General features: G+C 45.2%; 1 protein-coding gene across 1 annotated transcript in view; it reads left to right on the top strand.

Annotated features, from left to right (window-relative positions):
- The first annotated feature begins 2,262 nt into the window (after window positions 1–2,262).
- TESMIN (testis expressed metallothionein like protein) overlaps window positions 2,263–25,536 on the top strand; it is a 39,496-nt gene continuing 16,222 nt past the window's right edge. Inside the window, exons 1-5 of the mRNA XM_052662521.1 lie at window positions 2,263–2,739; window positions 8,840–8,998; window positions 11,214–11,334; window positions 13,166–13,242; window positions 16,063–16,157. Coding sequence (XP_052518481.1) covers window positions 2,263–2,739; window positions 8,840–8,998; window positions 11,214–11,334; window positions 13,166–13,242; window positions 16,063–16,157 — 929 coding nt within the window. The remainder of the gene's footprint in view (window positions 2,740–8,839; window positions 8,999–11,213; window positions 11,335–13,165; window positions 13,243–16,062; window positions 16,158–25,536) is intronic.

Here is a 25,536-nt window from a genome sequence, read left to right as displayed (position 1 = left end):
TGCAGATGACACCACCCTTATGGCAGAAAGTGAAGAGGAACTAAAAAACCTCTCGATGAAAGTGAAAGAGGAGAGTGAAAAAGTTGGCTTAAAGCTCAACATTCAGAAAACTAAGATCATGGCATCTGGTCCCACCACTTCATGGAAAATAGATGGGGAAACAGTGGAAACAGTGTCGGACTTTATTTTGAGGGGCTCCAAAATCACTGCAGATGGTGATTGCAGCCATGAAATTAAAAGACATTTACTCCTTGGGAGGAAAGTTATGACCAACCTAGACAGCATATTGAAAAGCAGAGACATTATTTTGCCAACAAAGGTCCATCTAGTCAAGGCTATGGTTTTTCCAGTGGTCATGTATGGATGTGAGAGTTGGACTGTGAAGAAAGCTGAGTGCCGAAGAATTGATGCTTTTGAACTGTGGTGTTGGAGAAGACACTTCAGAGTCCCTTGGACTGCAAGGAGATCCAACCAGTCCATCCTAAAGGAGATCAGTTCTGGGTGTTCATTGGAAGGCCTGATGCTAAAGCTGAAACTCCAATACTTTGGCATCCTCATGTGGAGAGTTGACTCATTGGAAAAGACCCTGATGCTGGGAGGGACTGGGGGCAGGAGGAGAAGGGGATGACAGAGGATGAGATGGCTGGATGGCATCAGCGACTCGATGGGCATGAGTTTGAGTAAACTAGGGGAGTTGGTGATGGACAGGGAGGCCTGGCATGCTGCAATTCATGGGGTCGCAAAGAGTTGGACACAACTGAGTGACTGAACTGAACTGAACTGATTTTACTTATGGTTGTGTATGTTTCCATGTTTCTTTCTCCATATCTCACCCTCTCCTTTCTCCACATCTCCCGCCCTCCCCCCACCTCGTTTCTTGATGAAGAAGGTGTATTTAGCTCACCACCCACCCTAAGTTTGCGTTGTGTTAATGTGGTTGTGTTCGTTAGTTCTAGGTCTTGACCACCTCCCTCTTCCCCAGAACATCATCAATGTTGGGTTGCTTGTGTCGGTGAGGAACGCCTAGTCTTCCTCTGGAGCTCCAGCACCACGGGCCTCAAGTGCACTCTGGGTTGGGAACCTACCTGCCTGTGCGGACCCCTGGCCTTCCACCCACTTGCGCTCTTCTATGGCCGGGTGGAAAAGTATGTGGTGAAGCCTAGGGGTCTGAAGTCACTGCCTCGGACTGGCCTCAGTTTCCCCACCTGAGCCGAGAGCTGCTGGTCCCGGGAGTGTCCCTCCCTGTCCACCTCAACTGACGGGTCCCGGGACCCATCCCAACACCGCCCTACAGCCCTCCACGTGCCCTTCCACAGTCCTGGCTTATTCTCTCCCACTGACTGGCCCCGCCCCGCTCACTTCCGCTCCCTGCCTTCACACCTCACCCACAACGCGTCCCACCCTCTCACCCCTGCCACCTAGGCCACGTGTCCCTCCACTGCCACGCCCATCACCGCGAGCCCCGCCCCGCCTCTCCCTGGCTCCGCCTCTCCCTGGCTCCGCCTCTCCCTGGCTCCGCCTCTCCCTGGCTCCGCCCCTCCCTGGCTCCGCCCCTCCCTGGCCCCGCCTCCTCCCAACGGCCCACCCAACGGCTCGCCCCCGCCTCGGCCCCGCATTTGCGCCAGGTGCTCTGACGGCGCCCGCAGGCCCAGGTGCGTCGTCTGAGGAGACCTGACACTCCCGCCATCACCGGCTTTCCCCGCGGTCCCGGGCCCGGCCTCGGGCTTGCAGACGAGAAGGGGACCGTGGGCCCCGGAGTCAGCCTCGAAGGGGCGGAGGGATCCCCCTCTCCTTTCGTCCCTGTCGGGGTCGGCGGGACCTCCAAGTCAGCCCCTTGGGGAACGGCGGGACCCTGCCTCCGTCATTCCTCTGGGAGCGGCGGGACACCGCTCCTGTCAGAGCGTCGGGCCAGCAGGGAGCCCTTCTCCCGTCGTCCTCGCCTGGGACGGTGGGACCCCCAGGCCAGTCCCTGGGAGCGGCGGGCCCCGACCCCGTCGGCCCCTCGGGAACGGCGGGACCCTTCCCCTGTCATCCCGCAAGACCCTTTCCTCGTCAGCCCCTGGGAGCGGCGGGCCCTCCGGATCAGATCCTGGGGGCGGGGGTACCCCCAGACCAGACCTTGGGAGTGGCGGACTACCGGATCAGATCCTAGGAGCCGCGGGCCCCCCGGAATGGCTGCAGGGCCCTCCGGGGGCCGCCGCTGACCGGGCCGCGTCGTTGCAGGTGCGGGGTGATGCCCGGGCCTCGGCGCCCCCAGTGGCCATGGAAGACGCCCCTCTGCTGGGCAGCATGTCCAGCCCCGAAGACGAGATGGTGACAGACCTCTTCAGCGCCGAGAGTCAGTTTGTTCCCGAAAACCTTACCCTGAAAACTCCGGTGGCGGTAAAGCACGAGGAAGACGATTTTCACGTCTTCAAGGATGCGTACCTGGTCCCAGCGGATCCCAAAGAGCCGCTGCTGCACGCGTTCAACCCCGCGCTCGGCGGGGACTGCCAGAGCAAGGTCAAAGTGGAGCTGCTGGTGGATGAGAACGAAGGCGAGGGACTCCTGGGGGAGTACTCGAACCTCCCCGAGCTCAACCCCCTAGAAGATGCCGTTCTCCCTGCCGCCCCGCAGCCGCAGGCCTACAACGTCCACTTCCTGTCCTCCCTGCTCACCCCGCACAGGAGCTCTGCCGTCGTGCCCCTGGGCGCCTGGGCCAGGGACGGAGCCGCCCACCCGGGTGTCCGCGTGATTCCAGTAAGATCCACATGGCGCAACTCGCCCTGCTCCCCTTCCCCAATAGAGAGGGAGGCCTTTCGGCTTTTACCTCGATTTTTCCTGTGTCAGTAGCATCGCTATTGGACTCACCATTCCCAACAAGGCGCATCCCTTGCTAAAGCGAGATGCGTCAGCCAGCCAAGCATCCTCCCTGATGGTGAATTAGGTCCTTCGTCCCTAGGTAAGATCTGGCCTGACTTCAGGAACTTCCCTGGTGGTCCAGTGGCTAAGACTTCACACTCAATCCAGGAGACCTTGGTTCAATCGTTGGCCAGGGAACTAGATCCCACATGCCACAACTAAAGATCCCAAGATCCCACATTCTGCAAGGAAGATCGAAGATACCACGTGCATCAACTAAGAACTCGTGCAACCAAATAAGTATTTAAAAAACAAAAAAATACATGGCCTGACCTAGCAGGGATTAAAAAACAAAAGAGAAGAGAAACAACTAGAATTTTGTTTTTTTTTTTTTTTTTTAGCTCTACAGGCGGGGATCAAATTGTGCCCCTTGCTATGGAAGTGGGAGTCCTAACCACTGGATCACCAGGGAAGTCCCTAGAAAGTTTTAAAAGCAGCTTTAGGAAAGAAGCCCTAGTGTCCGTGCAAACAAGTGCAGTGTGAGTTTTCATGCACTGGCCTTTTACATATTTTCCCCTTTAGATTTATAAGGGTTGTAATTCATAGCTCAGAGCAGTCACTCAGTTGTGTCCGGCTCTTTGCAACCTCATGAACTGCAGCACGCCAGGCTTCCCTGTCCATCACCAACTCCTGGAGCTTGCTCAAACTTATGTCCATCAAGTTGGTGATGTCATCCAACCATCTCATCCATTGTCATCCCCTTCTCCTCTGGTCTTCAATATTTCCCAGCATCAGATCTTTTCCAAAAAGTCAACTCTTCACATCAGGTGGCCAAAGTATTGGAGTTTCAGCTTCAGGATCGGTCCTTCCAATGAATATTCAGGACTGATTTCCTTTAGGATGGACTGGTTGGATCTCCTTGCAGTCCAAGGGACTCTCAAGAGTCTTCTCCAACACCACAGTTCAAAAGCATCAATTTTTCAGCGCTGAGCTTTCTTTATAGTCCAACTCTCCCATCTGTACATGACTACTGGAAAAACCATGGCTTTGACTAGACGGACCTTTGTTGGCAAAGCAATGTCTTTGCTTTACAGTATGCTGTCTAGGTTGGTCATAGCTTTTCTTCTAAGGAGGAAGCGTCTTTTAATTTCATGGCTGCATTCACCATCTGCAGTGATTTTGGAGCCAAAAAAAAAACCAGTCTCTCACTGTTTCCATTGTTTCCCCATCTATTTGCCTTGAAGTGATAGGACTGAATGCCATGATCTGAGCTTTCTGAATGTTGAGCTTTAAGCCAACTTTTTCACTCTCCTCTTAAGAGGCTTTTTAGTTCTTCGCTTTCTGCTGTAAGGGTGGTATCATCTCTGTATCTGAGGTTATTGACATTTCTCCTGGCAGTCTTGATCCCAGCTTGTGCTTCATCCAGCCTGGCATCTCGCATGATACATCATATAAGTTAAATAAGCAAGGTGATAATATACAGCCTTGACATACTCCTTTCCCAATTTGGAACCAGTCTTTTGTTCCATGTCCAGTTCTGCTGCTTCTTGGTCTGCGTACAGATTTCTCAGGAGGCAGGTAAGGTGGTTTGCTATTCCCATCTCTAAGAATTTTCCACAGCTAGGACTCGCTGCTAGGTAGGACTTACAGTTAGTACTTGTGTTTCGTGAGCCGTGAAATCATGATGTTAGAGCTTCCCTCTGCTAGTAAGTAGCTGTTCCTCAAGTGTTGTAATATAAATCAGAGTCTATATGAATTCATGCTAATTGTCAGCCAGCTACCCTATTTTGCTGTGGATAACCACTAGTACTTTTCTGCTTTGTTCTTATTTATTTATTTATGTTGAACCTGGGCTTTGGGTAGTGAAAGCACAGAGTCCTAACCACTGGACCACCAGGGAATTCCCGTTTTCTGTTTTATTTTTGCTGAAACTAAAAAATCAATTTTTAAAGGAAGAAAAGGATTTCCAAGGTACTGGCCCCCCAAAAGGATCTAGTTTGGAAAATTAGATTACTCAACCACTGACTACTTTTAGTAAGTTATAAGTTAAGCCTGTGTGGACATTTTTGAGCTGGTATTAAGCTGGCTGGACCCTGACTTTGTATATCGTAAGCCATAGCAGCAGGAGCTTCGTTCCTGTTTTCTGGGTTCTTTTAGTGAAATCACTGCTCCTTAGTGCACAGGAAAGTTGGGGAAGAGAGGCTGAGGCCCGGAGAAACCAGAGAGCACACCTTGTTCCTCAGAGTCCAGTCAGCGCAGAGGTCTTTCTCGGAACCTTTTTCAGACAGCTTGACGTGTCGGACATTCCATCTTGCTACCAGGCCAAACTTGTGTCCCAGCACCTTTTGCCTGTTGGTCCAAGCGCAGTTCCCTTCCTGTGCCCAGTGGACTCAGTGTTCACCAGAACGGGAAGGGAATTAGCTCATTAAAATAGTAAATTCTCTTTTAATGTAACTCAACTTTAGCAAAATAAAGGAGGGACTACTTGGATAATATATATATTTTTAATTTTATTGACAAATTCCAAGTGTTAGTCGCTCAGTCATGTCTGAACTTTGCAATCCCTTGGACTGTAGCTCACCAGGCTCCTCTGTCCATGGGATTCCCCAGGGAAAAATACTGGAGTGGGTTGCCATGCCCTTCTCCAGGGGATCTTCCCAACCCAGGGATCAAACCCAGGTCTCCCACATTGAAGGCAGATTCTTTACCATCTGAGTCACATGATTCTGACAGTCCAAATTTATTAAAAAATGAAAAAGATTTAGCACAAACATATTTATCATTTAAACAGAATGGAATTATTTTTCAGCAAATATTCAGGGTCAGTGCTAATTTCCTTTTTTTAGAAATTCATTTCCACATATTGACCTTGGTTTATTCTGTAAAAATAGGGTTTTACTATACTGTAAGCAGTCCAAGTGTCAGTTGCATGGGGTTGACGAACTGATGTATGTGCCGTATAAGTGCCTGTTAATTACAGGGAGATAAGTTAAATCCAAGTGTTGGTCATTTAAAAAATGAATTTTAAAAATAAAATTATTCTTCCCTAAAAACCAAAATCTAAACTTTGAAGACATGTACATGGCAAATTCCCCAAAGCAGAAAGCAGAGAAAATTGAAAAATTCTGCATTTCTATAAAATTTGAAATGTCCAAAAAAAGTTATAACTTGAAATGTTGCTAAACTTTCCTACATCTTTTAAAAGACTTACACCTGGATGCTAGTCTGCTGTGCTAAGGGATTTGCCAGTCCATGAAAATACTTGATTGTCTGGGTCCCAGATTTTAAGTGAGATGATCTTCAAGTCTGAGTCAGTCCCCACACTTTGAAAGATAGTTGTCTCTGTTGTGATTTTACAGAAGGTCTTCAGAATGTTGCCTTAGAATCACCATCTTCTTTGAAGGACTTTACGATCTGCCTCCTGGCCTTTGGGAAAATTCACCTGTACTCCTCTAACAGGCAGTCTGTGCGGGTGGAGGTTAAGGAAGGGGAAAGACCATATAAATTGTGGGTTGACTGCTATTTCCTGATCTCCTTACATTATTACATTTTAAAGAAGCACTTTAAAAATATATAATAATACATTAATATAACAATATATATTATATAATTAAATTAATATATTACATTGTGTTATATAATATATAATATATAATCAATATATAAGATTATATATTGATTTTATAATTATACATATTTATATAATATGTGTTTACCATTATATATCTGTATATAATTATATAATTATAATATAAATTATATATGAATATATAAATAAATATAATTATATACTAATTATATATGTTTTATGTATGAAATAAATATATATAATCATATATATTATAAGTATATAATTGTATATATTTAATATATATAATTATATAATGATATATATTGCTAATTGCTAAGTCACTTCAGTCGTGTCCGACTCTGTGCAACCCCATAGACGGCAGCCCACCAGGCTCCCCCATCCCTGGGATTCTCCAGGTAAGAACACTGGAGTGGGTTGCCATTTCCTTCTCCAATGCATGAAAATGAAAGGTGAAAGTGAAGTTGCTTAGTCATGTCCGACTTAGCGACCCCATGGACTGCAGCCTACCAGGCTCCTCCATCCATGGGATTTTCCAGGCAAGATTACTGAAGTGGGGTGCCATTGCCTTCTAAAGATATATATAATATATAAATAATATAAATATATAGTTATAATTATATACATTATATCTATAGTATTAATATATATACTACAATATATATAATATATATAGTCAACTAGCTGACTTCAACTAGCAAACTTATATATATAATATATATTTAATATATAATAGATATATTTATAGTTAATATATAATAATATATTATATATTAATGTATATAATTAAAAGTTTATAATTTTTAAAATTTATAATTTAATAAAAATAAAATTATTTTTTATTTTATTTTATATAATTATATTGGTAATTTTTAAAAAAAACACTTGAGTGGTATTTTTTTAAAAACATTGAGACTACTTAGTTTTTTAAATTCCATTGCCTTTCAGTGACATCACTGATGTTTCTGCCTAGTTTTGTACTTTTGCTGATGTGTCACTGGGTTGTTACAGAGGATAGATTAAAAAAAACCAAAGCTGACGGTTATTCTCTACGCTTGCAGTTTTCATGTTAATTATCGTTCTACCATTTGGTGAGAGAAGCTCTACTATCTGAGCCACCAAGGAAGCCCCTGTAATTATATAACTAATATTAATATATTATATAATTATATAATTTATTTTATATTTATATTTATTATATATTATCATTATATATTTTTTAATATAAATTTATTTATTTTGATTGGAGGCTAATTACTTTACGATATTGTATTGGTTTTGCCATACATCCACATGAATCCACCATGGGTGTACACGTGTTATATACATATATAATATATTTATATATACTATACATATACTATATATATAATTATAGTTTTGAAACACTTTAAATGGTAATTTTTTTGGAAACACTTGAGTGGTATGTTTTTAAAGCATTGAGACTACTTAGTTTTTTAAATTCCATTGCCTTTCAGTGACATCACTGATGTTTCTCCCTAGTTTTGGCACTTTTGCTAATGTGTCGCTGGGTTGTTGCAGAGGATAGCTTAAAAAACAAAGCTGGCAGTTATTCTCTCCCCTCACAGTTTTCATGTTAATTATCGTTCTACCATTCAGTGAGGGAAGCTCTGCTATTTAACTATAAATACATTGTAAGTTACAATGTGCATGTGTGCTAAGTCACTTCAGTCACGTCCCCCGACCCTTTGCTACCCCATGGTCTGTAGCCCTCCAGGCTCCCCTGTCCATAGGATTCTCCAGGCAAGAATACTGCAATGGGTTGCCATGCCCTCCTCCAGGGGATCTTCCCAACTCAGGGAAACTCACACCTCTTTTGTCTCTGATATTGGTAGGAAGATTCTTTACCACTAGCACCACCTGGGAAGCTCCAAGTTACAATATAAATATCACTAAAACATCAAGATGTCTGGCTTCTTGAGGAAAAAGCAAAACAGACTAGAACATTAATACAACGTAATGAGCGTGCTCTGAGAACGATGATTAAGGAGAAGCATTTTAGGCAATTTTAAGGAAGGTCTCAAGAGGCAACCAGCTCTTTTGTAGTAGGGGGTTGTCTAGAAGCTCAAGGTGGAGCTGCCCAATCACAGAATCTTCTCAAATTACCCACACCATGTTTTTCAAACAGCAAGAGGGTTACTTCGAAGTCACATCCCCACACCTCATGGGCAGATGGTCCTGATCTCTCTGATGTTCTCAATCCCCAGTCAGGATGGTCAGATGACTTGGCGCCCCAGAGGATGAATTAATAGTGGGGAAGAGAGGATGCTAAGCATAAGAATGTTCTTTACTTTAAAAATGTAACTTCTACAAAGAATTTTCTATGTTATGCAACTGTAAAGTGCAGTGTCCACAATGTGATTTCAAAGAGAACATTTACTTTTTCAGGTTGAAATCAAGGAAGCAGGTGGTTCTGTCACAAGCAACAATCTGGAGGAAGCAACCTTTCAACATCCTCTGGCCCAGGAGTCAAGTTGCAAGTTCCCATCATCTCAAGGAGCAGAGGATGCCTCTGGTTGCTCTCATAAGAAAGACTCTAACCCAATGGTAATTATGCAAAGAAAATGTGTCTGACTAACATGATGTTAAACGTTTGACCCTTGTCATTACTAAGTCAACAGTAAAATATTTTCAGTCATTGGTTTGCATTCTGTTTACTTGTTGAGTCAGCATTTTTGGTTGTCTTACCTATGAAAAGAGGGATATAATTAGAGTCTTTCTAATGTTTCTTTCACATCTAAGATTCTCATTTCTACTCGATCTTAGCAAATCAAAGATTAGGACACTGCTGTATTCACTAAAGAGAGAAGCCGTAAGTCATCTCAGTCCAGGCAGACCCAGCGTTGGCCCGGGAAAGGAGCAGCTGCTGACCGGTGTGGTTTGGCATGCTGGTGGGAGGGGGCAGCTGCGGTTCTGTGGCTGCAGGGCAGAAGCTGCTTTCCTCCCTGTCTGCCTCCAAATCCCTCCTACCAACTAACACTCAAATAAGATAGGAATCAGTAACATTTGTGGTTTATGTGATAGGTTTGCATGTTTGTCATTTTATTTAATCTATCAACTGCCCTGGTGGCTCAGACAGTAAAGAGTCTGCAATGCAGGAGATCTGGGTTCGATCCTTGGGTTGGGAAGAGCCCCTGGAGAAGGAAATGGCAACCCATTCCAGTATTCTTGCTGGAGAATCCCATGGACAGAGGAGCCTGGCAGGATACAGTCCATGGAGTCACAAAGAGTCAGACACGACTGAGCTACTAATACACACAAACTCTGTAGGGTAAACATCATTTTTATCTACATTTTATGGATCAGAAAACAGAGATGTTGCATAGTCTGCTTGTAAGTGGTGTATTGACCAAAAAGGGAGGGAAACCAGGGAATCCAGCCCCAAGCATTCATTCGGCAGAAGGTCCAAAGAACCAACTGCTGTCCCCGCCATCAGCTCTCTATTCCAAGAAAGGAGACCTTAAGCCTAAGGTGTGTACTTTAACTGGAAAATACTTGAGAATGAGCAGAGATTTTCCTAGGATGCTTAGATCAGGTGAACAGAATGAGAACTCTTCCAATTACAGCAGACTCCTGAGTAATGTTAGAATGCTCACAGAAGGGACAGGATTGTGTCCCTCAGGAGTCCAGAATTATGCAATAGGCAGAGGCCTGGACAGTCCACTCAGCCTGTCTGTGCACCTGCGTGTGTGTGGCTGTAATTATCCTCTAAATACAAATAAAATAGCAATGGAACATGATGCTGGCCTCTTATCCAGTGTCAGGATGATCTGAAGGTGTGAGCTGGTGATCAGCACCTCATTGATATAGGCTGTATGTGTGTTATTTTGGTAACATTGATCCTTTAAGCTTATTTGGGTTTTCCTGTCTAGGAAACCCAAAGGCAACCTAACGACAGAAACCATAGTTTCTCTGGGTATCTGTGATTTTACCATCAGAATTAGAAGCTGTGTGCAGTGAGAGACAGTGACTTCTCTCACCTTCATGTCCATGCTACATTGTCATGGATGGGGCTGCCCACAGGGAGGGCTGAGTCCATGCTTGGCTTGACTGGTGTGGTGGCCTGGCTGACTCACCAGGCTTGCTGAGGACTTATATATGGTCAGAATCCAACTAGGTGATCTGAGGGTGCTGGTCAGGCCCAGAAAGATTGACATGGTTTCTTAGAATTTTCCAGTACTTGGATTAAACTTTCTAAACTGTGCTTGTAGGAATGAAATAAATGGATATCTTAAAAACACATTAGATGTTAAATAATAACATGTGCATGTGGCAGGAGAGAATAACTGTCATAAAATTAAAGATTATTCTAAGTAGTTTACCAGCTACAGAGATGGAGTCAGGGGGACAAAGCCCTTCATATCGTTAACTGGATTTCAGTGGGGCCAGTTGGGCAAATCAGCACCCTCTCTCCATTCCTGGAGACCGTGGAGTACATGGACAGGTGGACAGAAGCTCTGGCTCATAGTCACCTGTTCCCTACCCAAAGCCTATACCTGTAGAGAAAGGTGTGAGCAGGAACTTCTCTCAACACACTGAACACATCTCACAAGACATTTCCCCGGGGAACTTTTTTGCCTTGTGGTCCCTCCAGAGAGCACGTTATTGTAGAGTAAAAAAGTGAGAATATATCTCTAGTTTACCATTTTCCATTAAAACTTAAATTGTGGGTTAAAACTGTGTTTTGGATTTAAGTTTACTTAGATTCATATTACTGGATATCTTTTTAAAAATGAAGCCTGATCATTATTTTTCATTTTAGGTGATATGTCAGTTGAAAGGGGGTACACAAATGCTGTGTATAGACAACTCTGGCACAAGAGAACTAAAAGCGCTTCATCTGGTTCCTCAGTATCAAGACCAAAATAATTATCTACAGTCAGGTACAAAGCAAATTAATAGAAAAATATGTCCTATATCACACGGAAGTTGGTAAGTGAATATGTTTGTGAATATGTATGTAGAGTGAAAGCGAAATAGGCAGTTAGGCAATTTGGCAACCCCTACAGCCCGTATTAGTGAGTTAAGACTAGAAAAATATATCTTTATAGGTTAATTTGTGTACATTGTTCTGACTATCCCAAATTCGCAGATAGCTGTCCTCTCCTTCTGCCAGCTGTAGAGAGCTTTGTGATCCTAATAGGCAACTACTTGTACCCATGAGTGGTGTGGCCAGAGGTAACTGGGTTGAAACAAACTTTCCCAGATTAGGCAGGGGGTTGACTGTTCAGATGGGGCAAAAATTATACACATTTTAATGTAAATGTTGTAATGCAGTCAATGAGAACCACCACTCTGCTTTAATCATCATGAGTTCTGAAATAACTATCAAATGCTGACTTATCTGCCATTGATTTATTCAGAAACTTCTTTAAACTGGTGCAATAATAATAAATTATCTATAACTACTTGTTTACCATCAAATGACTTATGAATGATTAAAGGAAGATCAAATGACATAGTTTTAAGATTGTGTTTACAAAAGTTAGATACTAATACTCAAAAACTGGGCATCTGTGTGTAGTATGTACATAATTGCGTTACCCTAAAGCTTGAATTAGCCAGAATATTTCATTATCATATGATTTACTGACCTTGTCATAATTTAAGTCAATATTAAGTCCTGATGCCATTTCAGTGAGCCTTTGGAGCCCAGGGCAAAAAAGACAGAATGTGACTCCTGTTCCATCCTGATAGTCTCCTTACCCAGGGACAGATAACATGCTTCTAAGGCATTTACTTTTCTATGATGCAAAGCGCCTCCAGGAGCACTTTGCTGCACACCAGCCATGGGTTTTCTGGCTCTGGTCCCTGTGGGTTAGAGCTTCCTCTGATCCTCTGCACAGGCAGAGAAGGTTTCTTTCCCAATTCCCTTCCTTCTGGAACACGACAGAATCCTAATGCCTTAGGTCATCCCCAGAAGGAAGATTTACATAATGCTCTCCTCGTCTATTTCCTTGTCATATCATCATAACTGCTCAGCCCCCGGCCTAGTTTCCTTTGCCACTGTGAACACATTAAATATCACCATGAAAGAGATGCATTCAGTTACGTAAATCTCAAGGAACCACCACTCAGAGGAGGCACAAGCCCTCAGTAGGTGGGCAATCAGGAGACTTCTCCTGTCACTCCAATTCAAACATGGAATTTCACAGGGACCGTAGTGTCTCACGGGTGTTCTTCATGGCGCGCTTAGACCAAAGAAATACGTTATCGGTTCCAATCTTAAGCAGTTTGCTCCCAATAGCCTAACGAGTATTTACATCCCAGTAAATTAGTATCTGAGGAAGAATACACAGAAACTGAAAGTAGTTGGTGTGCTGTGCTACAGGTGGCGCTGTGCTCTCTTTGAAAATGTGAGTATCTAGTGCCTCCCTACTGAGTGCTGCAGCACTCGAGGGCACCGTGGCCCAGACTTTAGGAACCTGGGCACTGACAACGTTTTTTAGCATAACATCCCTGGAAGCTCAAGTAAAGTAGCATTATGACAAAGAAAAAAGGTGTCATAAGTAAAAACAAGCAAACAAAAAAAAACCAAGCTGAAAACATTGACCAGAAAGGTATTATAGAAAACATAAATAGGATCAAGAGACGTGTAAATGACTTTGCACGTGTTAAATTCATGATACATTATCATTTTTGTACTTTCTTCCATGTGCAAGTGGAAAAGGAACAATATATGCTATCAATTAATTGTAATTGTCTTCCTTACAGATGTCCCTAAACCCATGACTACTTTAGTAGGAAGATTTTTGCCAGTACCGGCAAAGTTAAATCTCATTACACAACAAGTGAGTTATTGCTTTAATAAAAAAAATACAATAGGATATTATTGTCTCTTGAAATTTCAATTGTTTAAGTTTGAATTACTCAGAAAGCATATTTATCCTCTGCTTTACAATCAGTGGTTAAACCAAGTATCCAACACCTTCACCCCATGTTAGGCACTGGCAGTTAGACTGGGAGTGAGTCTAAGACCCCCTTCTCTGCCGGCTCTGTGAGACAACCTGGCCCTTCCTGTGGCCTCTGGACCCCAGCTCTGCCCCATTTGCTGAATGTGTCCTTTGTGGTCCTGACACCCATCAGCACGTACCCCTCACTTGGTCTAGAATATTTATTTCCCACCTTTGTCCACATCAGGAAAATGCTCTTTAGTTTAAAATACTTTTATGATTACACCATAATGTGCATAGATTAAATATAAGACAAATGTACTCTTTTCCTTAAGTCTTGATGTAAAATGTCCCCTCTCCAGAAGAGCCTTCCGTACGTCCCCAGTGTAGACGGCCACTCACTGCCGCAGTACCTGTTTGATTCTCTGCACACAGTTACTGTCTTGTGTTCTTCAGTTTGTTTGTTTGCCTGTATCCACCCACAGGAATACAAGCTCCATAGAGCAGAGATCTTGCAATTCTTGGTTATATCTGTCGACTGAGGGCTGGAGCAAAGCTAACATGTATCAGGCCTTCATAGAGGGTGGCCTTCAATAGGGCAGCATGTCTGAGCACTTGGGTTACATCAGTGAGCCAATGTTCAGTGAACCCCCTGAAACAAATCAAAGCAGAACAGATGACTGCCCTCCCACAGTTTACATTTCAGTGTGGGAGACAGACAATAAGCAAACCTAGTAAATAAATAAATCATACTGCATGCTAGGAGAGCAGACGAGGGGCACTGGAGGCGGGGGTTTGGGGAGGAGGAAGGCAGGTGGCAAGTGTAAGCACGGTGGTCAGTGTTGGCGCCACTGAGAAGGTGACAGTCAAGCAAAGTCTAGAGAGGAAGAGGTGAACCATGTGACTGTCATGTGGAAGAGCCTTTCAGGCACGGGGCAGAGCACGCAGAGTATGGGTCCAGCAGGCTGTGGAGACAGTCAGGAGGCCGACGGGGCAGGGGTGGAGCAAGCGAGGGGAGAGCAGGAGGAAGCGGAATGCGACAGAATTCATCTTACTTAAAAGACATCTCTTTTTCTCTGCTTTACTTTGAGGCTAAATAAATAAGCAAAAGAGAAAGAGAGAAATTATATCGGTTTATTCTGAGAATCGTCTCAACCTCAAAAACTGTGAAATCACTTCCTCAAAAGAAGGCAAAAGTCCAGAGAAGTCTACTCCTCATGGACTGCCACGAGGAGATGCGGGCCCAATAATTGGGTGTCTGGGTGACTGTAAAGGAAACAGTTGCAGTCACTGGTGAACACTTCCCTCTGGCAAAGCCGGGGAGAGGAACACAGAGCCTCCCAGCTCTCGAAAGACCCACGGGGGTGGTTCTGGTGGTGACTCCCCTGTGAGACTGTGGTGGGGGATTTGTAATGAAGGAGTTGGACCCTGGGTGGTTTCTCAGTGTCTTCAGGCCCCATCAGGGAATGATTACACACAATGGTAAAAGAAGCAGAAGAGAGAAAAGGAAGATAGATAAATTGTGTTTTCCCAAGATCATGCTTCTCTTTTTTTGGCTGCACTGAGTGGCTTGTGGGATTTTAGTTCCCTGAAAGTGAAGTCGCTCAGTCGTGTCTGACTCTTCGCGACTCCATGGACTGCAGCCCACCAGGCTCCTCCGTCCATGGGATTCACCAGGCTAGAGTACTGGAGTGGGGTGCCATTTCCTTCTCCAGGGGATCTTCCCGACCTAGGGATCGAACTCGGGTCTCCCACATTGTAGGCAGACGCTTTACCATCTGAGCCACCAGGGAAGTTCCCTGACCAGGAATCAAACCCAGGTCTTTATCAGTGAAAGTACAGAGTCCTAACCACCAGACTGCCAGGAAATTCCAACACTGTGTTCCTTAAATAAAGCTTATTTTTAAATTTCAAGTTTTCAGGGAGGAAGGGACAAGGATAGGATGTTTGTGAATACACAAATAATTTCAAAATCTAAACTTATTCAACAGTTGAAATTTCTTCAAGCTTCTTTTAAGATAGTAAAGGTCAGTGTTGATTTTGCTACCCTTTCCTTTCCCTGTAAGCCATGTGAATGGATAACATACAATAAAAGAGCGTGAGAACCAAGAAGGCAAAGGACATGGGTACTGCAGAGTAGGACACTGGCTTTGAATTTGCTAAAACTGATTACAAAATTTTTTATGATTAGATGAAAAAGTAATGGTTGCCAATGAGATTTCAAATGTCAAGATCTCTTGTGTTATACTAAGAACATAATAATAATTAAAGAACATGTTTAGTTTATAGAAATATGTTATTGAATTTATTTCCGAATTTGTAGTTCATAAAAGTGAAAAAGACGTCCATTGTAGTAACACTGGGCAACCGACTGACAGCCCTATGAGCTGCTTGTCAGCTGGCAGATGGCTTGGCCCTGAATCCTTGGCCTGCCTCAGTCTTTGACCACAGTCAGGCTTTCTCGCCCCAGGGCATCCTGTGGTCTGGTGAGTGAGGTGAGTGGGGCTGGACTCCTCTCCCTTCTGCTGAAACCCTTGGCTGGAACCTGCTCAGGCATTAGCAGAACCATGGTGATAACAAGGCCTGGATGTTGTTGTAAAGGGATCGTGGTATAAACCTCCAGAAGAAAATCACTTTTGTCTATACCTGGGGGGGAGGTATAATAAACTTTAAAAATGTATACTAATTCAAATTATGCTTGCCTTTGACTTTACACAGCTTGACAGTGGAGCCTTACCATCTGCAATCAGCGGGCCTGCTTTCCCCTCAGGATCAACTCTTCCAGGACCACCACCAAAAATAACTTTGGCTGGGTAAGAGTTAAAAGCAACTGTCACTGTAATGTAAGAGTCTAAGAGGCTCTGGGGAACGTTTGTGATTTTCTTCTGAGTTTAAAGTCAGCTTCACCTGCAAACCTTCACGACTTCTAAAAGAGGACTTCACATTCAGCAGGGCACTAACAGTACCGCTGTGAGTGTCTGGTTTGCGGTTGCTTGAAAGCCTGGTCTGTAACCTTCATTTACTTACACTCTCTGCCCATTGCCCAGTGTCAGTGTTTCGGAGGTTTGCTGCCGATCCTAGCTGTCTTGAGAGCACATCGGCTTAAACCGGGCTGCTCTGTTTCTTTTTTGCTGTCACCAACACAGGTGATGGTGTGGCAGTCACTTAACGTTGACCGCAGTCTCCGTGCCTTTATGGCAGCCTCTGCCTGCTGCCTTTGCTCACATTCAATGACAGGGTCCAAGGCACATGGTCTACAGGTGGACATGGCTGCGCTTCTCTGGGACCTTGTCTGGACATTTTAAAATCATGTCTATAACTGTAACTAATTAAACTAACCAAGCTGGTTGAAACTTTCTTGAGTTCACACATGCTGTCAGTGAATAGAGCAGCCCTCTTTGTTCATGGAGCCATCTAGTTGGTTATGGAGGGCCACCTCTTCCTGCCTCCAGAATTTGGGGCACACAGCCTAATGAAAAAGTACATTTGAGGGCCTGAAAGAAGTCAGGCCAGCAATTTAGGAAATGTGGGCTGGTCTATAGTGCCCCCAGCCTCCTGCAGTGTCTGCCTTTAGGCACATCTTCACTGTGACTTTGATGAGGGTGAGGAGAGCCATCGGGGCCGTGTGAGAGGCTTAGGTGAGCCGCTAGGTGGAGTTCTGGGGGCCCGGTGGGATGCAGTCAACACAGACCTCTGCGTCGTCGCTGGAGAATGTCAGTTGCTCGCATGATTTGCTGCTTCAGTCGTAGCAGTTCGTCGTGGAGCTGGCTGTAATTCTGTGCCACCTCAGTTGTTGACTCTCATTTAATTTGACTGACTAAGACTACGGCAGCCATTCTCCTGGCTTCACTATCTTGGCATGATGGATCAGTGGTTGCTGTTTGACTGGTTCTGTAATCATGGCTCATAATGTTTGTGGACAAAACAACTCTGTGAGCAACTTCTAGATTTGCTGATGGTATTACATCTTTGGTGACGCCATATGACCCAGGATTTTCAGATTCTGAGGATATGCACTTTACCTTGCTTGCAATTTGGGAGCATCCAGCCCATAGTTTTGCACACTGTGTGCTCTAGCCTGTTACCGAATCCATGGGCATTTGGTGCGTCCGGTGCTCTCTTTCAGGTGTGGCTCTCGGAGTCGAGTGCCGTTTGGCGTTTCTCTGTATTGCAGCTGATGCGCTTTCCCACAGGAGCAGCAACGAGGGAACTCATTCAGCGCATTCCCCTTATTCCCACCCTCCCCCGCCTTCTTCCCGGTCTCTAAAGGTTTTCTCTGTTGTGAAGTAATTATGCAGGCCATAAAATATTTTTCTATTACAAATGATGTGCCAGGAAGGTTTGCCAGGAACAACATGAGCTTTGTTTTTGTATTTTTTGCTGCAAATAATTACTTGACTTGATGTCATGCCACTGAATCACCCAGATGATCATTATCTCTACATCCACAGCACTGATGGCATACTGGACTCTCTACCAACTTGGTATTGTTGGTGAGGAAGCTGTCAGAAAACCATTTGCTGGCTGTTTCATTCTGTATGAGTTCCCAACCACGACTAATTTGCTAGACCTCTTTAGATGCTTTGTTAGGCTTTTTTTTTTTTTTTAAACTTTCACCAGACCACAAGGTTAACCTAGGTGTGAAGACATGAGAAAGGACGTTCTGTCAGCCCATACGGTGTAAACGTTCTGAGATAGATGACTTAGATGCAGGCCAGCTTGGGCCTTACAGCAAGCAGTCCATATGGGTGAATTGACCCAGTCACCATTCTTGGCATATAGGTGGTGAACTGGCTGACTTATTAAGTAGCTTATCATATGAATAAAAATTCATGTCCTGTCACTCTGCACGGCTTTAACAATCAAATTGTCCATCAGACGTCACTGTGAATTCTGATATGTCCCTGATGTCTTTATTTTTGGTAACATACTGAAAATTATAAAATTCACGAGTCTGCTTCTCTGGAAATTTTTTCCTAAAGATGAGGTCATATCTCAGTGTGGTACAGTTTGTTCATAATGCTTTTCTGAGGCAGAGTTGTCCAGATCTGCTCTAGCCCTTTAATTTTCAGGTTGGCATGGAAGAGTAGACAAATATTATTAATATTAGAGCCATGGGAGTTTTTTTCCAGTTTAATCCACTGCAATGAACTTGCCCCTTTACTGTCTCTTCAGGCACTGTTTGCTCATCCCTGATGCGGTGTCTTTGCTTGTGCTGTTATTTCAACTGAAACACCCTTTTGATGTATAACAAAAAAACTTCACACCCTCGAAAGTCAATGTCTAGTTCTACTTCTTTCAGGAGTAGTTTGTTTTGTTTTCTTCATCTCTATTAAACTGTCCTCAGATGTTATATCATTTATAATCTATATCATATAATTTGATAGTTGATTATATAATATCTTTTGTTCTCTAATTTTTCAATTGTATATAGCTCATGTCCCAAATTATTTGGTGGATTCCTCTAGAACAGGCAACGTAAATTAAAAGATATGTGTATATATGTATATTTTGGTATTTCCCTGAAGCACTTATGACAGTCCAGCCACAAAGTGATCTCATAGTCAGTGCCTGTTGGCACCTTCCTGCACTGTAGATACTCACTGAACTGTGCTCTCTCCTTCCACAATCACGGCAGGTCACCACTGGAGTGTCTCCATGGGCCCCTACTCCATTTTTAAAGAGAAGAGTTTTGGTTCCTCTGGACAGGTCGTGCCAGGCCACACCATGCCCCATTTTAGAGGCAAGGCCGAGGGCAAGAGTGGCGAAGTGGGTGCCCGTGTCCCCCTCCTCTGAGCAGCCCACATCTGATCCAGGTTGGGGGACCGGGGTAGTGTAGCCAGACCTGACACGTGCAGGCACCCGTGAGGATAGAAGGCTGCCACTCTCCTCTCTATGAAGGGGAAAACTAGACTAGATGAAGAATAAGTTAATAAAGATTCAACAACATAGTGTGGGGAGATAATCTTAAAAATGGGAGACATCTCCAGAAGAAGCAACACACAGTAGCTCAGCCAGGAGTCAGGGACCGTTTACAACCAACGAGAGAGGACAGGGCTCCTGAAACAGAAACCACCGGTGAGAAGAGAGGCGGAGGCCTGATGAGGGAAGCTTCCAGAGCATGGGGGCGGGGGCCTGAGCTGACGTTAGACTGACCTCCCCTGACTGAAGACAGCTGTGTGTGTGAGGGCGCAGCGCACGGCAGAGGGTGGCTCCCGTGCTCTGCAGGATGCCAGGGGGCTGTCAGCAAGACTGTGTGCCGAGCACTGCCATAGCTCCTGAGACCAAGACCAAGATGTGGTCTTAGAAGCAGCCAGTGCTACAGAGGCAACACCTGTACACACAGTCTCGGGGAGCAGGAGGCTGAACTCGAGGGCCACAGGCCCAGGGAGGGAGAGCCCCGATCACAGCTGGTGTTTGGGCGTGTGTGCTCCTGCTCAACCCCAAGATCTACCCGCCGTCTCACAGTGCCGACATCCCAAGTCCCCTCAGGCAGCAGTGCTTCTGAGCAGCACTTGGAACCCTGTCCGTTTCTTAACCCGCAGTCGCCCTCAGGTTTAGTAGCATCCAGCACACATTCACGTCTCCCCTTCTGACGCCCCTGAAAATGGCTTCTGGGCTAATCCCCAAAGGAACAGTTAGGAGGGCAGTCCCCAATACCCACATGATAACATTCCAAACTCATTTGATACTAGTGGTAATACTAGTCAGCTCTAACACAGCGGACGGCTGTTTATCTGTTGTTTCTTTATACTCTTCATTAGTGTTCTGATTTGAAAAATACAAAAATAAAAATCTATTTGGTGTGGGGAGCCACACACAGTAGAGGTTTAAACAGATCCATGGAAGAAGCTTGGGGAAGGTCCAAGGCCCAAGTGATATGAAATACCTCTCCCTCCTCTGCTCCCCAAACGGTGTGTGTCATAGTTGTAAAGAGCCGGCCTGCCAGTGCAGGAGACATAAGAGATACAGGTTCAGTCTCTGGGTTGGGAAGATCCCCTGGAGAAGAGCATGGCAACCCACTCCAGTATCCTTGCCTGGAGAATCCCATGAACAGAGGAGCCTGACGGGCTACAGTTCACGTGGTCATGAAGAGTTGAACATGACTGAGTGACTAACGCTTTCGCTTTCAGTTTCCCTGGGGCCTGTGCCCTCGAGTTTGGCCATCTGCTCCCCGAGACTACGTGTGCGGGCTTGGGGAGGGGGCAGCAATAGGGTCTCTGGACGTGCAGCTGGACCTGGCCAGGCCTGCTCCTCACATTGTGAATTTGCATACCACTCCACCTTATGATCTGGCACTGATAAATGATACCTATAACTCTCTGGTGTTGAGATTTTCAGTCTTTGTTCAAAAACACCAGCTGCTTAGCTAATTCTCTTTTTAAAGAGTAATGATCTGAATACATTTTCTTTTTTAATCTTTATAGAGTAACTCTTAGTTCATTGGACACAAAGTCTAAAAAGCCATGTAACTGTACCAAATCCCAGTGTCTGAAATTGTAAGTAATCGCAAATCCTTCATTATTAAGTAGAAATAAGGTTGTTTAGAAGTCAGTAAGTGGAGCACGGTCCAGGCAAACATGAACGGCTAGTAGTGTATATGCTACAGTTAAGACTCAACAGCCGTGTCCTCACGCTCCTTGTAAACCAGAGCGACAAGAAACAGCACTTAGTGCCTAAGCCTGGTTGGGGTCTTTCGGTATTATTTTGACCAACTAACTTAGTAAAAGACTCTGCCTGCGCCTCAAGTGGTGTGATTTTCTTGGATTTTGGTTTACGTTCTCCAGCCCCTCCAACAAGTGCTAAACACTGCATTCTTGTTGAGCATTAACTGTAACATTTCCGCATCTTAGTTTTTAAAAGCTGGATGAATCGGTTTACTCTATATTGAATTCTTCTCAGAACAGTTCTCCCCCAGGGATACCAGCCCTGGGAGGCTCAGTCGGGGGGGTGGTAGGGCAGGCTGTGAAGCAGAATCCAGGCTGGGGTGGACTGTGTGGCTGGAGTAGGAGGTGGACTGGTCACCATGACTGGTGGCACCGTGCCCTTGAGCTCCTACCCCACCTGTCATGTGGAGATTCATTTGTGCAGTCTGTCTGCTCTCAGCTTCTGCCCTGAGTGCCCACCTAGCTTTAAGTTACGTGATGGAAGGGGAGAATACCGCCTTGTGCCGATGTCTAACAACCCTAACCACTATCTCCACATGATTTTTCCATTGCAGAGCTCCTGCTGAAGTCACTGAGAGCTCCATTGATGGGACAGTGATATGGGGGTGCAGAAGTGGGTAAAAATCCAGAAGTCTGTGGAACCTGGTTCACAAAACAAAACTGAACAAATTGATTAAGTTAATGTTAAAATCTAGGGTTGCCTGTATGTAAATACTGAGTTGTCTTTGGTTTAGTCTGTGAATGCAAGTCCTATACCTCTCTGAATGCTGGACACACCATGAGACTACTGATCAGGAACTCTAAAAATGCAGCTGGGTGAGGAGGAAGGAGGACAGAGGGAAAAGCCTGGACCATGTGACACTGTCAAGCCAGAGTGGCCAGCCCAGATGGAAACTTCTGATGCGGTGGAGGACGAGGTGGAAGAGACTAGAGTGGACAGAGCTGGGGGGTGAAGGGGTTCCTGTGGACAAGTGCTGCCATGCTGCCGGCTGGGTCGGCCACTGAGTTGCCCATGAACCACCCATGAAGCCTAGAGCAAGGTGTACACTGACTGGGGACAGAGTGAGGCGGCTCTTAAGGACTTGGAAATAAGATGTCTCTAAGAAGGGTTTTTCCATGATCCAGTGGATGTTGGCAATTTGATCTCTGGTTCCTTTGCCTTTTCTAAAACCAGCTTGAACATCTGGAAGTTCACGGCTCACGTATTGCTGAAGCCTGGCTTGGAGAGTTTTGAGCATTACTTTACTAGCGTGTGAGATGAGTACAATTGTGTGGTAGTTTGAGCATTCTTGGGCATTGTCTTTCTTTGGGACTGGAATGAAAACTGACTATGCCAAAGCCTTTGACTGTGTGGATCACAATAAACTGTGGAAAATTCTGAAAGAGATGGGAATACCAGACCACCTGACCTGCCTCTTGAGAAACCTGTATGCAGGTCAGGAAGCAACAGTTAGAACTGGACATGGAACAACAGACTGGTTCCAAATAGGAAGAGGAGTACGTCAAGCCTGTAGATTGTCACCCTGCTTATTTAACTTATATGCAGAGTACATCATGAGAAACGCTGGGCTGGAAGAAACACAAGCTGGAATCAAGATTGCCGGGAGAAATATCAATAACCTTAGATATGCAGATGACACCACCCTTATGGCAGAAAGTGAAGAGGAGCTAAAAAGCCTCCTGATGAAAGTGAAAGAGGAGAGTGAAAAAGTTGGCTTAAAGCTCAACATTCAGAAAACGAAGACCATGGCATCCGGTCCCATCACTTCATGGGAAATAGATGGGGAAACAGTGGAAGCAGTGTCAGACTTTATGTTTTGGGCTCCAAAATCACTGCAGATGGTGACTGCAGCCATGAAATTAAAAGACACTTACTCCTTGGAAGGAAAGTTATGACCAACCTAGATAACATATTGAAAAGCAGAGACATTACTTTGCCAACAAAGGTCCTTCTAGTCAAGGCTATGGTTTTTCCAGTAGTCATGTATGGATGTGAGAGTTGGACTGTGAAGAAAGCTGAGCGCTGAAGAATTGATGCTTTTGAACTGTGGTTTGGAGAAGACTCTTGCGAGTCCCTTGGACTTCAAGGAGATCCAACCAGTCCAGTCTAAAGGAGATCAGTCCTGGGTGTTCATTGAAAGGACTGATGCTAAAGCTGAAACTCCAATACTTTGGCCACCTCATGCGAAGAGTTGACTCATTGGAAAAGACCCTGATGCTGGATTGGGGGTAGGAGGAGAAGGGGATGACAGAGGATGAGATGGCTGGATGGCATCACCGACTCGATGGACATGAATTTGAGTAAATTCCGGGAGTTGGTGATGGACAGGGAGGCCTGGCGTGCTGCAATTCATGGAGTTGCAAAGAGTCGGACACGACTGAACTGAACTGAACTGAACTGAAGAAGGGTTAATGAATAGTGAAGTCACTCAGTCATGTCTGACTCTTTGCAACTCCGTGGACTGTAGGCTCCTCTGTGCATGGGATTTTCCAGGCAATAGTCCTGGAGTGGATTGCCATTTCCTTCTCCAGGGGATCTTCCCAACCCAGGGATCGAACCCTGGTCTCCCGCATTGTAGACAGATGCTTTACTGTCTGAGCCACCAAGCTAAAGTGAAGAAGGGTTACTTATTGATTACCTCATAATGGAAAGGCCCAAGAAATACCTTCTTGCCTAGAAGCAGCTTTCCAGATTAATCGGTGACTAACGTGCTAAGGAAAGATTTTATCATCACAAGGGGGCTTGGTCAGCATTGGAACAAATGAAAAGGAGGTTCAGAGTGTTTGTGGTGCTGTCCCGGGAAGGTGTTGTGTCTGGGGGCTGTGGGGGCCGCCTACTCCAGAGAAGTGGGGTGCCGCGCACAGGGGCTGTGCAGCCCTCCCAGTGTGTGCTGTGTCTCTGCACCTCTAAACTCACACGCATCTCCGATGAGCTTGCTTCCTCAGTAGCAGCATCCTGAGAAGCAGGGGCCCTGAATAAAGGCTGGGAACATGATAGGCACCAGAGGGGATGTTGTTTCCACCAAAAATTAACACATAGCACTCTGAACAGTTCATCTTTGGTTGGTTGGTATCAGTCTACCACTGAGAAAGCGATTATCTCCGGAAATACTGCTCTTGGAAAGGCTAGAGATGGGCATATTCAGCCCAGTGGGCCTTCTTGGTGAGATCTGTGCCCTTGTGCTGGGGGCAACACCACTCTGTGTCTCCGTGTGCCACAGGTACCCATCCTGATGCCAGTCAGGGGTGGATTCACCACCGTGGCTCCACTAGCAAGCGTGGCATCAGCACCAGTCGTAGCTCTTAGCTTCCTTTAGCTTTTCACTCCCCGCAGCTAAGTCATGTTCAAAGCAGTGGAATCTACTTTTCTCGGAGCCTATTTGTCCCACGTTGTTGGGAATCTCTCTTGGATAAATGTTAAGAGGGATTACTACTAATTGGCCATTAGTAAAGAGAAAACCACATTATGGTATTTTTTAAAAATCCGAGTGATGCATACATGTGGGTAAAAATCAGTAAGTATATCTGAATACGATGGAGAGAACTGCATCATAACCCGCACCCCTCCCCCCCGCAGACTTCTCCCTAGAGGCCGCCACTTCAGTGACTTCTGTGTTCAGGCTTTCCGAACTTTGCCTCCAAGTCTGGAAAGATCATCTGCTGCCATCTTGCTGTGGGAGAGGAGGGGAACACTCTACACTCAGCCCCCTTGGCTGGAGCCACCGTTTTCAGTTCCTTTGCTGTTTACCCTTGAAACTCAAAAACCTTATACTTCAAAATTTTGTTTTTATTGTTGTTCAAAAGTTTTAAAGTGTTTGTAGCCAGGGATATGCCAGGATGCCAATGAACAAAGAATATATCATCTCAAGTCTTTTCAAGCACTACAACTAAAGTTTTAGGATATAATGTGCCTGCGGGAAGTGAACGTACCACAGAGCATCATGGGTATCTTCTTGAATAGTACTGTCACTTTCTCGTTAAGTGACAGAGTGAGACCACCCACAGAGGGCTGGAACGTTGCTGTCTGCCAGCACTGAAGCAGTCTGTACCTCGAGGACAGTGTCTTTAACAGATGATGCATGGTGTTTCATAGCCAAGAGAGGGGCCACAAACCTCAAGTGAGGGCTGTAGATGTGGTTTCCTGGGCCGTGGCGAGAGTGGACTAAAGAAGGAGGACAATACAAACGCCTCCTGCAAGAATACCCAGACCGTGGACAGCACTGGTGAGACAGCATGAGCTCTTAGGAATGCGGCATGCCCTGAGACATCATCACCCACTCTCGCTCATCAACCTGCAGGCTGCTGGATTTTCTTCCGCTGAAGACTGGAACCCTTATGTCCGTCCCAACTGACCCACCAAGTGGAGGAGCCTGACACCAGAGAGGGAGATGCTTTTCCAACTCTCATCTTGCGGTTGCCATTATAACTGTTACCAGTGGGGCAGATCAGTCTGGGCTTCCTAGGAGGAAAAGTGATTCTGCTTAGAGGGGGGCCCACAGAGGTAACAGAAGGGAGTGGAATTTGG

This window comes from Budorcas taxicolor, chromosome 25, assembly GCF_023091745.1.
Source record: "Budorcas taxicolor isolate Tak-1 chromosome 25, Takin1.1, whole genome shotgun sequence".
NCBI classification, from domain to species: domain Eukaryota; kingdom Metazoa; phylum Chordata; class Mammalia; order Artiodactyla; family Bovidae; genus Budorcas; species Budorcas taxicolor.
Note: the sequence above shows the minus strand (reverse complement) of the source record. Positions and strands in the feature narration are given on the sequence as shown.